The sequence below is a fragment of the Mytilus trossulus genome, chromosome 11 (genome assembly GCF_036588685.1).
Source record: "Mytilus trossulus isolate FHL-02 chromosome 11, PNRI_Mtr1.1.1.hap1, whole genome shotgun sequence".
NCBI lineage: Eukaryota > Metazoa > Mollusca > Bivalvia > Mytilida > Mytilidae > Mytilus > Mytilus trossulus.
In genome coordinates, this window is record NC_086383.1 from 52,165,088 (window position 1) to 52,181,661 (window position 16,574).

Sequence of the window (16,574 nt, forward strand, 5' to 3'; positions counted from 1 at the left end):
ATAGTTCAGCACGTCCTGAAATAGCTTAGAAACTCCATATTTAAATTCAGGGTATCCAAACATATAATCACCTAGCATCCCGGAAATAGTTTAGGAATACATATTTGAATTCTGGGTATCAATATAAAAAAGAAGATGTGATATGATTGCCAATGAGACAACTGTCCACAAGAGACCAAAATGACGTTAACATCTATAGGTCACCGTACAGCCTTCAACAATGAGCAAAGCCCATACCGCATAGTCAGCTATAAAAGGCCCTGATAAGACAATGTAAAACAATTCAAACGTGAAAATGAACGGCCTTATTTATATAAAAAAAAAATGAACGAAAAACAAATATGTAACACATAAACAAACGACAACCACTGAATTACAGGCTCCTGACTTGGGACAGACACATACATAAATAATGTGGCTGGGTTAAACATGTTAGCGGGATCCCAACCCTCCCCCTAACCTGGGACAGTGGTATAACAGTACGTACAACATAAGAACGGACTATAAAAATCAGTTGAAAAAGGCTGAACTCGTGGACGTGGCCGGGGAACTTATACATCCAAACACAAAAAGACACAATACATATTATCATTCAGCACCTCCAGAAAAAGTTCAGGACCTCGAAAATTTGCTTGCTGATTGCCTTTTATCCTGAAATGTTTCAGGACCTTCATTATTCTATTTGAGAATAATTCGAGTATGGACTTACACAAATAATTGATGATAGGATAGAAATTGCTTTATTTCAGGAGGCCGTTTAATTCATATTCATTAGGTATTAGATGATCAACAGAATTCGAATCCAGGATATCCTAAAGAATTGATGAAAGTATTTCAGGTCATCCATAATTTGCTATATAAATTATGACGATTTACAATACTATATGTACATAACAGACGGACTTGAAACTTCTAGAATGCCCACCCAATATGATGAGTCAGAAATAAAAAGAAAGGTCGCCCATCGATTTTTGAAATTTTCAAAACGGTCATAAAAGAGGGGCGAACGATACATGAGGGATATTAACTATACATGTATATATCCTTCCCTTTCTAATATATTTATGTCAGTTAACCTCATAGTATAATTTTTAACATTGACATGTTTTTTTTAGGGTTTCTTTATCACATACTTAGTAATTAAAATACTTTTATTACAGATAGGGATTGAATGCAAGAAGCAGATTGAAAGCTACGTGAAAGGTGTTTCAGATGATGCCTGTGGACATATACGATCTGAATACTTCATTTCAAATACAAAAGATGATGATAGTGTATTCCAGAAAATAAAACAGGACATATTAAACTTAGCCAGAGGAATGAAATCATGGAATAAAGCCTACCCATTGAAATTTACACAACTGGAAAAAAGTCTTCAAGAGAAGATGCTAGAGTTACAAATTCCAATTATAACTTTTAATGAACTGATGAAAATCTCTCTTGAAACACCAATGCCAATGAATGATGAGGAACTTGTGTTGTTTTTGAAACTTCACCATGAATTAAGAGCTATAGTTTATTTTGGGGATCTTCCTGATTTTATTATTTTAGATACACAGTGGCTGTCGGACGCTTTTAAATGCATAGTAACAGCAGAGAAATTTCAATTTGATGTAAGCAGACATAAAATGAAGGACAAACTGGAGGATTTAAATGTTAGAGGAATATTACATACTGAGGTTTTGGACGATATCTTTAAAGATAAAAGAAATGTTTTGTATAAACATGAGCAACATAAAGATGATATCCTTAATATTATGGAGAAGTTTGATATCATTATACCTGCAACCCGAGAAAGTGCTGATGAAAAACCTTGCTACTATGTTCCTTGCATGGTAAAATCACAATCCGAGTATGACACATTTAAGATGTTGAATGTAACCAAAGATACCTGTCAGAAATCCACATGGTTATGTTTCAAATTTAGGTTCTTACCACCACATCTAATTAATCATTTAATTGCTTCACTGAGTCGAGTGTTCGAAGTTGCACAACTGACTGTCCCTAATCATAAGAAATTGCAAGTTGCTCTTTTTAAAGACAATGTGGTATTTGAGTTAAAGCAGACAAAATTGAGAAAATTGCTTTTAATGAAATTTCAAAATATCATTCAGGTTCAGGTTCTGGAATTTGGAACAGGTGCTGTTATCAAAAGAGGCTTGTTCAAAGACATTGGTGACTTTGTGACAGACGAATTACAAAAGATAATACATACAAGATTCAAAATGCCAAATGTAGAGTTTGAGAAAAAGTTTGATTGTGGCCTTACAGAGCCCGAATTAGTCACAGGATCTAATGAATTTAGTGAGGAGGAGATAACAGAATATCTTTGTGGGTCATGTACAACACTTCATCCATTTATTGGGGAATGGTCAAAGGAAGGATATGAAGTGCTGTCTGTAAGTGAAAGTTTAAATTAAATTAAAAGTTTGATAATATTTTAATTATATATATACGTACATCTGAACTCAGCAGCTGTCGAGGCTGTAAATGTCGAGGTTAACTTCTAATATCGTATACAGAAAACAATATCAACCATACAGTTTGATGTTAAGGGCATACGATACAGTTTTGATCCTGTATTTACAATTCGTGAACATTTGCATATAGGCTATTTTTTACCTGATTAAATCAAATATGAAATAAAAAATATACCTTCATGTGCTACTTTTTGAGTAAAATGAGGTCGAAATTTTGTATATTTGCTCAAAATTCAGATTTGTGGCCGTAATTTCTTTTTCGAAAGAAAGACATAACTTTTTTGTTATAAGAGATATACACAAATTGTTTTTTGTTAATAATCGGTAATTTCTGTATTTTATATTTATCCTAAAAAATGATGCATTTTTTATTCAGAAATAACTCATATTTATCAAATGTTTATGAATTGAGGAAAAAACGTCATTTTTTGCTGCATGTTTATCAAAATTTAAAAAAATCCTCTATTTACAGTTTTATCAAATTTGGGTCATATAATCTTCCTGCAAAATGAAACAAATTGCTGTTTTGAAAAATAGGGGTCCATGAACTCGTTTTCAAATTAAATCAGTTTGAATGATAAAAATCAGTCGAAAAATGCATCTTTTCCCGATATGTCACAGTTTGACGTCGCGAAAATAACATTTTACGTTAGCAACGTCATTACCTCTCCTGTAACTGTATCGTATGCCCTTAACTCCATTATATCAGAACTGCTAAGGCGACGTCTACCACTGACGTCAACCCTAGATACATAACAGTAAAACGCGACGTCTTGAATCCCGCGGTATTCTCGACATTCTCCGGGCGGCGAAAAGTAAATATCAAAATTAAATTACAATCAAGAAAAAAAATGAATTAAAATTACTGTCTCTCAAATTCAAACTTAAACTTAAAACTTTAGCACAGTCACTTGCTTCCAGACTAGTTATCTTTCGATTAAATCCCAATTAGTCTATTTCGATAATTAACAGTGTCTATATTTTCCGCGCACTTGTTCACATAATAAATAATTGTTTTTTGCACTTAGCCAATTAAATCAAGCATATTCGTAAAGTCCATAATAAATCTGAACAGTTAATAGGTTACGCATTATTTAGTCCATTTTTTTTATATTTTCCCTGGCTCTTCAGGCTGCTTCTCGGTTTGGTAATATCCGGCTTGTGGTCGCACTTGGTTCTTTCTTCTGTCGAGCTTCTTCGTCCTTTGATGTTTCGATGTTTGTACAAAGTTCAAAGGGATACAACTTGACAATCGGACGTGATGTAGTTCCAGTTTTGGTTCGAATAAAAGCGGAACGAACTAGTCCATCGTTTCTTTTGGTTAGGTTTTCCACTATCCCGGTTTTCCACAATATTCTTCTGTTTTCATCATGAATCTGAACTATATCGCCTATTCTGATCATAGTGGAATTGTTTTCCGTTTTTTTGTGGAATTCACGCAATGACGTCAAATACTCTGTTTTCCATCTGTTCCAGAATTGTTGTAAGAGTAATGATTGTCTTTGAACACATTTGATAAACTTTGTTATGTTCATAAATGTCTCCTTAAACATGTCAATTTCACGAGTATCCATGTACGGTAATGTATTTAGCCTAGATCCATAAAGAAGATGAGCTGGTGTAAGTTGTTGAAGATCCTCCGGGTCTGAAGACACATATGTTAAGGGTCGATCATTTAAGACGGATTCTATCTCTTTAACGATTGTCTAAAGAGTCTCTAAATTTACAAGTGATTTTTCTAGTACTGTTTTCAAATTCGTTTTCGTCATTCCAATAAGACGCTCCCACCATCAACTAAACCATGGAGCTCGTTTAGGGATGAAAAACCAGTCGATTCCTTGTGCTGATAATGTCTATTTTAACGTTTTTGAATTACAAAGTTGTTTGATGTCTTCTGACGCTGATTCAAAAGTAGAACCATTGTCTGTCATAACTACTTTTGGTAACGATTTTCTGCTTGAAAAGCGCAGAAAGGCTTGTAGAAATGTTTCTTCTGACAAATTTGTAACGACTTCCAGGTGTATCGCTCTAGTAGAGGCGCAAGTGAATAAACATATGTAGACTTTCTTTATGACATTTTCGTTATCTTTTACTTGTAATGCGCCTGTGAAATCTATCCCTGTAGCTGTAAAAGGGTCAGCATCTTGTAGTCGAATTTTAGGCAATGGCGGCGGATCCGGTGCTGCATATGGTTGTCCAACAATCTTTCTACAAGTAACACATTTCCTGAGTGTTTTACGAACAAACTGTCGGATTGCGGGTATCCAAAACCTTTGTCTCAAATGTACGATTGTGGCATTTACTATGGAATGACAAATTCTTTCATGGGCATCTAATACAATAAGTTTAGAAATTGTATGATCGTTAGGTAAGATATACGGAAATTTGGTGGACTCCGATAAGGGTGCATTCTGGATTCTTCCTCCACATCTGATGATGTTTTTGTCGTCAAGAAATAATCTTAATTGTGTGATTCTCTGTAAACTGTTCCGTGATTTACTGTTATACTTCAATGCGTTATATTCCGTAGCAAAAGCCGTTTCCTGACAATGTCGAATCCATAACTTAACAGATTTGGATAATTCACTAATTAGTTTTAAATGTTCTAGTGTCCTTAAACTTTTTTCAATTCTACAGTTTTCTATAAATCGTAGTACATATGACGTGATAACTAACAGTTTCTGGTACGACGAATAACGTTCAATATCAATAATAAAGTTAATTCCAAATTCCAAATTTTACAAGTCGAATCGTCCTTTGGTTGGCTACTACGTGTACTTTCATTTTCTGTTAACAAAACTGATAAAGATTAATGTTGATTTTAGGTATGTTGAACTGTCTGTTAACCAATGCGGACCTTTAATCCATAATGTGTTGTTTGTGTATTGTTCGGCCGTTATCCGTCGTGTTTCTAGATCAGCTGGGTTATCGCTTGTAGGGCAATACTTCCATTCCCATGATTTTGTGAATTCGTTTATTTCGTTCACACGATTTTGTATGAAACGTTTTAATGTCTTTTTTGATCTAAGCCAGTGTAAAACAATCTGGCTATCCGGCCAAAATGTGATGTTTTCGCACTCCAACATTGATTGAAGGTGTTTAGCTAAGCGTGCTCCGATTACGGCTGCCATTAACTCAAGTTGTGGGAGTGTCAGTTCCTTTAACGGAGCTTCTTGTGACTTTGCCATTGCAAGTGCTGTCTCTTGTCCATTACATATATATCCTATCGCACCATATGCCTTTGTACTTGCGTCAACAAATATGTGCAGACTGTGTTGTGTTGATCCTGTAGTCTCAGTGAAATAATATCGAGGAAATACTGTTTGTGTAGCGGTCTCAATATTCTCGCGTATACCGATCCATTGGTTACATAGGTCTCCTTCTATTATACTGTCCCATTGTAATCAAAGTTTCCATATTTCTTGCAATAAAATTTTAGCCGTTATTGTCACTGGACTCAGTAATCCTATCGGATCGTAAATTCTTGACGAATATCTCAATATTTCTCGTTTAGTTACAAGTTTTGTCGTACTTTCTTCCTTGCATTTGTGTTGATAGAAAAGATAATCTGTGTGACTATTCCATCCCATTCCCAATACTTTCGTGTCTGTGTCCGTGTCTTAAACATTCTGAGATACTGTTTGTTGTTGACCTTTATGCTGTTCGAATTCCAAGACCTCAAATTAAATCCTGCCTTACTCATCATTTCCTTTGCTTGCTCAACGAAGTTTAAAGCGACACTCTCTCTGTCAATGCTAGTCAAAATGTTATCCACATATAAATCACGTTCAAGCATTATTACTGTTGGTTTGCTGTAAATGTTTCAACAGAGTAGCGCTCAAGATAAATGGTGAGCAAGTTGCTCTTAATAGTACTACTTTGAATGTATACGTCATTAACGGACTGGTTACGTCTGAAGGGTTACTTAACCATATAAATCGTGTTACACCTCGGTCGTCTTTGTTGAGTCCTACATGTAAAAAAGCCTTCTCAATATCGGTAGTGATAGCATAACGATGAAGTCTAAATCTTACCAAGATCTTGGATAAGTCGTTACATCTGGAGGAGTCTTTTTTGAGCAATCATTCAGACTAGGTTGATTTTGATACATCTTACAACTGCAGTCATACACTATACGTATTGGTGTTGTACTTGAATCTTTCTTAACAACGGCATGGTGTGGTATATAATGTACCTTGTTAATTGTTGGTTCTCATTCATCAACCCTCTCAATAAATCCGCGACGTTCCTGTTCTTTTATAATATCTCCGTATTTCTTTAACATGGTCACATCTTTGCCTATTCTTCTGATAACATTCTCCGTTCTCCTTTTTGCAACATCATAATTTGACGGTAATTCTTCGTAATCTTGTTTCCATGGTAATTTCGCCGAATACCTATCTCCTAGAAATTCAATTGATGACTCCTGATTGTCTTTCAAATAATTTGTCTCTTTCTCTTGATTTTCGGATGAGTATATGCCTAGTTAAAGATGCCAGCTGTCGTAGACGAACGTGCTATACCTGACTGTAAGGGTCCTGACAGCAAATACCCAAGCTTTGATCTTACCGCGGTCGGTCCATCTCCTCGTATAACTTCGTCTTCAATAAGATATCAATAATAGTCGGCACCAATAGGTAAAGAAATTTCAAAAGAATCTTCTTTGGTAACTGGATGAGCGAGTCTCAATCCTTTTAGATAGTTCATATCTCGGTTAACGTTGCGCATGTGATTCTGAAGTGGGACTGCTATTGTAGGTACAATTAGAACTTCAATTGGAAATTTACGTTTATTTCCTGTTTCAATGTGCACGGTGGATTTACGTAGTTCTCTCGTACTGGTGTTTTCCTTTCCAAATGCCGATAGGTGTACAACTTCAAGTCCTTCAGTTTTCAAATTCAATTTTTTCGCTAGAACATCTGTTAAAAAAGATCTTTGTGCACCTTCATCAAATAAAATATTCGTATCCGTACATATACTACCTGACCATACAGGAGCTACAGCCGTCTTCAATAGCACAGTTGTGCGCATCTGTGTCGATGAATGTAAAATGTTCGTATCTTCCTTGTTTTCAGTAGTATTGATGAGACTTACAGATGTAGATTGATTCTGACTTTGATTATTCTGTAGATCTGGGTTGTTTGTAGTTTCCCTGTTACCATGGTTACTTACATTACATAAGCTGGAATGGTGTCTCTTGTCACAATGTCTACACGTTATTTTAGATTTACACTCATTAGCATGACGATTTCCTAAACAAATACAGCACAAATTGTCTCGTTTGACTTTAGATATGCGGGCTTTATGATCACTAATCTTGGTACAGTATGTTGGTGGATATATGTCTCTCACATGGTCTCTCCTAAATATTCTGGGGCTGGCTTTTCTTCGCGTTGTGTGTTGTATTTCCTTGTGGTGAATTATTTTCTGTGTGAAATGTGCTTATAGATGAGTTCGCAAACTGATGATATATAGAAACAAGATAAGTACCTGTATTTTGTCCTGCCTCTATGATTTGAATTTCGTTCTGTATACTCTTCCTCAAATCTTTCAAATTCCAACTTGACGGTCCGTGTTGTCTTGCTAGGTTTTGGCGTATTTCTGCGGGCAACATGTTCAGAATAACTGGAACCAGTAGTGAACCATAAGTGTCTGTAGTCTGTCCGAGTGACTCTAGACCTCGTACGTAAGTTTCAGTTTTGTCATAATAATTGCGGAGGCTTACTTAAGTATAAATCGGCGGCGAAATCTCAAGTAGAGCTTGCATGTATGTTTGTATTATAGTATGTATCTGTCCATACCCCTCTTGTAACAACGAAATTGCTTTGCCGTAGTTAGTGTTTGTCATCGAAAAACCTGATATGGTCTGAAACGCTTCTCCCTGTAGTAGTGACCTTAAGTAGTTAAACTTCTGTGCGTCGCTGAGTGTTGGATTTGTGTGTATATATGTCTCATTTGATTCCCAAAAGGATTGCCAATCTAAAATATTCCCTTTAAACGTTTGCAAGTTCAACTTTGGTAATTTGTGGTACTGATTATTTGTGCTAGAAGACGAATGTAAACTTGGAATATGCATAGACGGGTTCGTAGAAGAATAATCTCTGATATAGCGGGGTTACTTGTATAAAACGAGGCTGCATTCGATTGTACATGAGATGTCGACGTGAAACAATTGGCGTGCGGGTTCAATTGAGAGGAGTCGCTTGCGGGTACACTATTTGCTGTAGGTGAAATCAAGGTATGCATGGGTGTATAAGAGGGAGTAACGTGACTAGCTTGAAAAACTGTAGTATTGACGGGTAAATTATGACTTTTCGACTGGGAGGGATTAATGAGTTTTCTAGTTTGACGAATTTTTTAATCTAAATCAAACATGTATTCATCTGTTTGTTGAATTTCATCCACCACGTCTTCATCCGAGCTTGCTTCCACAATTTTATTATTCAAATCTTTAAGAATATCCTTTTTCTGTAACACGGAATCTAAAATACCTGTGACGTCCCCAATTTCTATTTCGGAAAGGTCTCGTATCTCACCAAAATTCTTCCAAAGTCTTGTAATTGCTCCTTTATGTCCGGAACGAACGGCTTTCAGCTTTGTGTCCATTTTCTCTTTTGGTCACCATAAATGTCGAGGCTAACTTCTAATATCGTATACAGAAAGCAATAACAACCATACAGTTCGACGTTTACTCCATTATATCAGAACTGCTAAGGCGACGTATACCACTGACGTCAACCCTAGATACATAACAGTAAAACGCGACGTCTTGACTCCCGCGGTATTCTCGACAGCAGCAGATACATACAAGTCACAGAATTATAGGTATATTATAAGTACCTCTGAACCACTGATGACTCTACAATAAATTGCATCATTCGGATCACCAGCAGTGATGGTGATACAAGGCTGACAATACATTCTGTATATATAACTCATCATAACATCAGCCCAACAATGTTATATCCTATTTTTAGCTCACCTGGCCCGAAGGGCCAAGTGAGCTATTCTCATCACTTGGCGTCCGGCGTCCGTCGTCGTCCGTCGTCGTCGTCCGTCGTCGTCCTGCGTTAACTTTTACAAAAATCTTCTCCTCTGAAACTACTAGGCCAAATTTAACCACACTTGGCCACAATCATCTTTGGGGTATCTAGTTTAAAAATTGTGTCCGGTGACCCCGCCAACTAACCAAGATGGCCGCCATGGCTATAAATAGAACATAGGGGTAAAATGCAGTTTTTGGCTTATAACTCAAAAACCAAAGCATTTAGGGCAAATCTGACATGGGGTATTATTGTTAATCAGGTTAAGATCTATCTGCCCTGAAATTTTCAGATGAATCTGACATTCCGTTGTTAGGTTGCTGCCCCTGAATTGGTAATTTTAAGGAAATTTTGTTGTTTTTGGTTATTATCTTGAATATTATTTCAGATAGAGATAAACTGTAAAAGCAATAATGTTCAGCAAAGTAAGATCTACAAATAAGTCAACATGACCAAAATGATCAGTTGACCACTTTAGGAGTTATTGCCCTTTATAGTCAATTTGTAACCATTTTTCGTTAATCTTAGTAATCTTTTAGAAAAATCTTCTCCTCTGAAACTGCTGGGCCAAATTATTTGAAACTTGGCCACAATCATCATTGGGGTATCTAGTTTAAAAATTGGGTCCGGTGACCCCGCCAACTAACCAAGATGACCGCCATGGCTATAAATAGAACATAGGGGTAAAATGCAGTTTTTGGCTTATAACTCAAAAACCAAAGCATTTAGAGCAAATCTGACATTGGGTTAAATTGTTAATCAGGTGAAGATTTATCTGCCCTGAAATTTTCAGATGAATTGGACAACCTGTTTTTGGGTTGCGGCCCCTGAATTGGTAATTTTAAGGAAATTTTGCTGTTTTTGGTTATTATATTGAATATTATTATAGATATAGGTAAACTGTAAACAGCAATAATGTTCAGCAAGGTCAGATTTACAAATAAGTCAACATGACCAAAATGGTCAGTTGACCTCTTTAGGAGTTATTGCCCTTTAAAGTCAATTTTTAACCATTTTTCGTAAATTTTATATATCTTTTACTAAAATCTTCTTCTCTGAAACTGCTGTGCCAAATTGATCCAAACTTGGCCACAATCATCTTTGGGGTTTCTTGTTTAAAAAATGTGTCCGGTGACCTTGCCATCAAACCAAGATGGCCGCCACGGCTAAAAATAGAACATAGGGGTAAAATGCAGTTTTTGGCTTATAACTCAAAAACCAAATAATTTAGAGAAAATCTGACATGAAGTAAAATTGTTAATCAGGTCAAGATCTATCTGCCCTGAAATTTTCAGATGAATTGGACAACCTGTTTTTGGGTTGCGGCCCCTGAATTGGTAATTTTAAGGAAATTTTGCTGTTTTTGGTTATTATATTGAATATTATTATAGATATAGGTAAACTGTAAACAGCAATAATGTTCAGCAAAGTAAGATCTACAAATAAGTCAACATGAACGAAATGGTCAATTGACCCCTGTAGGAGTTATTGACCTTTGTAGTCAATTTTCAATCTGCTTCCTTTGTTTAATATTCACATAGACCAAGGTGAGCGACACAGGCTCTTTAGAGCCTCTAGTTTTTTGTCAGGGGCGATTCCAGGATTTTGGAAGGGGCAAATTTACTTTCGTTATTTATGTACCAAAAGTTTTTCCCTGAAACATAAATTATCTTTTATCCTGAAAAAATAGGCTTTATGGACATTTATATGTTTACAAAAATATATTCCTCGTGACATAGAATTTGTGAATAGAGTAGGACAGTGTTATTTGAATGTCATTATAAGTCAATCATTGAAGCATTGACCTTTAGCTCTGTACTCATGTTTTCAAAGTTTTCAATACATTGACGTGCCATTTTAAACAAATCATATCTTATGTCTTCATACATAGGGCAAACCATTTCGTGTTCAATAACAAACGTGTATACCATAATGCGGAAACGTAAAATCTAAAATTTATAAAACAAATGGAAGCTTACGTCAATAGATATAAACAATTCACCAAAGTTGTATGCAAATTGAATAAAGCATTTTTGAGTCAATGTCCTACATGTTGACGACGGATGGACGGATGGACATTGGAAACTATCAACTATACATGTACATATATGTTACAGTAAATTTGTAAAATCATGGATTTGGTAAAACAAAATTTAATATAGGGAATTCTTTGATATGCTGAATCTAACCAAGTATTAAGTTTTTGGATTTTGGGCCCTGTTTTTAAATTGGTTCACATTGAGATCCAAAGGGTCCAAAAATTAAACATTGTTTGATTTTATCAAAAATTAAATTATTGGGGTTCTTTGATATGCAGAGTCTAATTGTGTATTTAGATTTTTTATTTTTGGTCTTGTTTTCAAATTGGTCTACATTAAGGTAAAAAAATAAACTGTGTTTGATTTGAACAAAAATTGAATTCTTTGGGTTCTTTGATATGCTTAATCTTAACATGTTTTTAGAGTTTTGATTATAGGGCCAGTTTTCAAGTTGGTCAAAATCAGGGTGCAAGTCATTCACTTTTGTTTGATTTCAACAAAAAAATAATGTTTTGGGTTCTTTGATATGCTGAATCCAACCATGTATTTATAATTTTTATTTTTTGACCCTGTTATCAAATTGGCCCTCATTGAGGTCAAAAGGGTCCAAAATAATACTTTGTCTATTCAAACTGAATTCTTGGGATTCTTTGATATGCTGATTCTAACCATGTATTTAAATTCTGGATAATGGACCATAACAGGTAAATGTCCAGTTTTCAATTTTTAAATTTTAGACCAAATTCATTCTGTGTCAGAAACCTATGCTGTGTCAAATATATAACATGTATAATCACAATCCAAATTCAGAGTTGTATCAAACTTGAATGTAGTGTCCATACTTGCCCCATCTGTTCAGGGTTCAACCTCTGTGGTCATATCAGCTGCACCCTCTAGAGCATTTTATTATGTTTTATGGCGGCCATCTTTGAAATACCTGATGTATTGAAATGTCTCGGTGGCTCGCAACACCTTGAAATACCATGTCAATTTTAGTGCTTTTATCATGTTTGTCATCAAACACATATTTGTTTACAAATCTGCAGAACTATTGTTGTCAAATAGCAAATTATCCAAGTAGACTTGAAGCAAATGTGATTTCCTTGTTTGGCTTTGGAAAGCTGTAATGTGTTTCAATAATGTTTTATAGATTTAAGTACAGTGCTATCTTTTTTAGAAAGCGGTGATTATCAAATAATGATAATGTTTATTTTCAAATAATTTTAGTTGTCAAAGAGTCCTGAAGATGTTCCCAGATATTATCCTTACGCAGAAAGCTTGGGACAAATCCAAACTACGGGTACATCCACCAAGGTAACAAGCTACTTTTTGAAGCTTATAAGTTAGCATAGATTATTATGTATATAACTTGCAGTAATTATTACACATTTAAGATAAGATAATCTAATGTTGATTGTATTACTTTATAGATTGATAAAGCATCCTATGACATATTGGTAACTGTTGAAATGAAAACCAGTCAGACAACTCATGTTAATTCAGTATAAGCTGAATTAAGTTGTTTCTTGTGATAATTCTTATCTTATCTGACCATTGGAACTTTAGCTATGATTTTCTATATCCGTTGTCCTTGAACGTTAACGAAATGTCATCTGGTTTCATAAAAACCACACAGTTTAAACCATTTTATCTATACTAGTGAAAATTGATTGTAAGCTATCATTTTGAAAAAGTCTTTTGTTTATCAGTTTATCTCAGAACCAACGACATAACGAAGATCAGCTAGAAGGCTGTTATTCACACACACACTGTTCATTTCAAAACTAAAACAAAACCAAAGTTCAGTCTACAGTGGTGTCATTTGACCATAAGCCAAGTGTATGCATATTCTTTTAAGCTCGCTTAGTTTTTCTCATCACTTGGCGTCGTTTACTTTTACAAAAATATTTTCCTTTTAAAACACTGGGCCAAAGAAAATCAAACTTGGCCACAATCATCATTGGGGTATCTTGTTAAAAAAAATCGTCCGATGTCGGATGACCCCGCCAACCAACCAATATGGCCACCATGGCTAAAAATAGAACATGGAGGTCAAATGTAGTTATCGGCTTATATCTATGTAACCAAAGCATTTACAGCAAATCTGACATGAGGGTGAAAATGATAATCAGGTTTAGATTTATTTGTGAAATGAATCAGACAACCCGTTCTTTGGTTGCTGCCCCTGAATTGGTAATTCTTAGGAAGTTTTGCTGTTTTTGGTTATTATCTTCAATAATATTATAGATAGAGATAAACTGTAAACATCAATAATGTGCAGCAAAGTAAGATCTACAAATAATATAAAAAAGAAGATGTTGTATGATTGCCAATGCTACAACTGTCCACAAGAGATCAAAATGACACATACATAAACAACTATAGGTCACCGTACGGCCTTCAACAATGAGCAAAGCCCATACCGCATAGTCAGCTATAAAAGGCCCCAATAAGAAATGTAAAACAATTAACGAGAAAACTAACGGCCTTATTTATATAAAAAATGGAAGAAAAACAAATATGTAACAAATAAACAAATAAGTCCACATTACCAAAATGGCCCCAAAAGAATTTTTAACAAAGTTCTTAAATCAAACACATCACCATCACCAAAACACAATTTTGACATGAATTCATCTGTGTTCTTGATTCATATGCACATAGACCAGGGTGAGCGACATAGGCTATAGGTCCCAAAATATAGCAAACAAACTCATCATAGATACCAGGATTTAATTTTGCAATTACGCCAGACACGCGTTTGACTACAAAAGACTTATCAGTGACGCTCCAATCTAAAAGAATAAAAAGGTCAAATGAGTACAAAGTTGAAAGCATTCAGGACCAAAATTTTCTAGATTTTGCCAAATACAGCTGAGGTAATGTATTCCTGAGGTAGAAAAGCATTAGTATTTCAAAAATTCAAAAGTTTGGTAAACAGTTAATTTGAAGATGTGACCATATCAATGATAATTCATGTCAGCAGATAATTGCTGACAACTTGGCTGGTGATACCCTCGGGATTTAAAACTACCCCAGCAGTGGCATCGACCCAGTGGTTGTAAATAAACTCATAGATACCAGGATTACATTTTTCATTTACCCAAGATAGTGGAAGATATTATGGATATAATTGTGCAAATCGTGATACAAGCATGAAATTTGGTATATGGGTGGACTTAATGATAATTAAAAAAATTCAGCTGCTGGCCATAAAAAAAAATCATTTTTTTCAAAATGGCCACAGCTTATTTTGCAAATGGCGTCATATCCAATTGGTTACATTTCGTAAATCTTTTGAAAGCTGTGTAAGAGGTATAATCCAATGTAAATTTTGATAAAACTTAAATTACAGTTTCTAAAGTAGGAAAAAAACAATACCTACATGTAGAAAAAAGTGACTTCCGGTCCCAAAATGGCGACAAAACGTGGAAAATGTCATTTTTATCATTATATCAACTCGCTGACTTTGTTAAGTTCAAATGCATATATATATAGTTTGTTTAGAAGGACAGGTTACTTTTATTTTAATTATCTGCATGCATGCATGACAGTTACCAATACAAAACACGGAAAGCCAGAACGATAACATATTCAGTTACCAAGACAGCTGAATTTCATCCCCATTTCAAAAATTCATGACACGAGAATAAGCGGCCACCAAAGAAGTCCATTTTAGTTTCCAATTGCCATTGTATTTTTTCTTTAACCCAACTCCTGTGTTCATGACTTGGTACACAATCCTGTCGAATGCATAAATCCGGACGAGCCCAAACATTTCCAACTTGATATGCTTCTCTTTTGAATCGTTTGCAAGGAAGCCGCAGCCTTATGATGCTATTCCGCCTACCACAAAATCGTTATCATTACCTGTGGTAGGCGGAATAACATTATTAGCCCACAGCTTCCTTGCAAACCATTTTAATCGTGCCTCCTTAACAGCAAACGGTGATGTTTCCGTACATGATGCAAACAAAACCTTCTATGATGTCCATGTCCATGATGTCTGTGTCTGCATATAAAATCGGACAAAAACGTCCGTTACATTGGAGAATACTGCCAAGCTGACCTCTCCACTTTGTCAGTACTACTTACAATAATTAATTTTTACAACTATTTTCAACAGCATGCTTATCATGGACACTCATTTGTTGATCTGCTTTTTGATGGTTACACGGGGATAGCTGGGAAGTATCCATATTGAAATTGCAAAGAATATATTCACCTTGAGTAGCATAAGCATTTTCAATAGTCTCTAAAGAATCAATTATGTCGGCAAGAAACTTGAACAATTCCGTTTTGTTGTCATCTTCACAGAGAAAACTACTCCAAACCCTTGGCGTTCTACCAGAACCAACAATTTTCCGTCTAGCACCAGTACTTTGCCTTTGGTTTTCGTCCCTGTCTTTAAATAATTAATTTAGTAAACATCAAATCGATATCTACTCTTGGATACTTATCGAAGGGAGATGTTATGTAAGTCAATATAATTTCATTTGCATAATCATCAAAATATGTTTGCCCCAAGCGGTGGCAATAAATTAACCATTGCTGCCTCACCAACGATAAATGCGCCAGAATTTGGATCAGTTGATGGCAAATCGCAAAATGTTTCAAGAATACCCATTTGCTGCGATAAAATACCACATCCTGGCGCAAAGATGGAGGAGCAGTTTGGTATTCATGGCTAAAGAAGAAATGAAAAGTCTAGAAAAGAGATCGCAATCAGTGTCGAGGTTCTCTAGATTTGTTTTTTTTTACAAAGAAGTTTCCAGTTTCATTTTACGGTTTTTATATGGAAACGTTCTTTTTCATCTGGTTAAAAAAAAGCAGATTCTCCTTCGTTTCGCCTTTGCTTCAAAAGATTGTACTGTTTGGACCCAATAAATTGGTGTTTATATACATATCTTACCTACTTCTGAATCAACAACTTCTGTAAGAGTACAGTTTGTACAAATCTGACGACTTTTCTAGAAATGGATTTCCAAACTCGTAAATCACTTTAGAAATCC

The 16,574-nt window shown here is 35.3% G+C and overlaps 1 protein-coding gene across 1 annotated transcript in view; it reads left to right on the forward strand.

The window, feature by feature from the left end:
- The window catches only part of LOC134690152 (uncharacterized), a 62,973-nt gene that overhangs the window by 35,067 nt on the left and 11,332 nt on the right, over positions 1-16,574 (forward strand). Inside the window, exons 12-13 of the mRNA XM_063550129.1 lie at positions 1,161-2,399; positions 12,790-12,876. Coding sequence (XP_063406199.1) covers positions 1,161-2,399; positions 12,790-12,876 — 1,326 coding nt within the window. The remainder of the gene's footprint in view (positions 1-1,160; positions 2,400-12,789; positions 12,877-16,574) is intronic.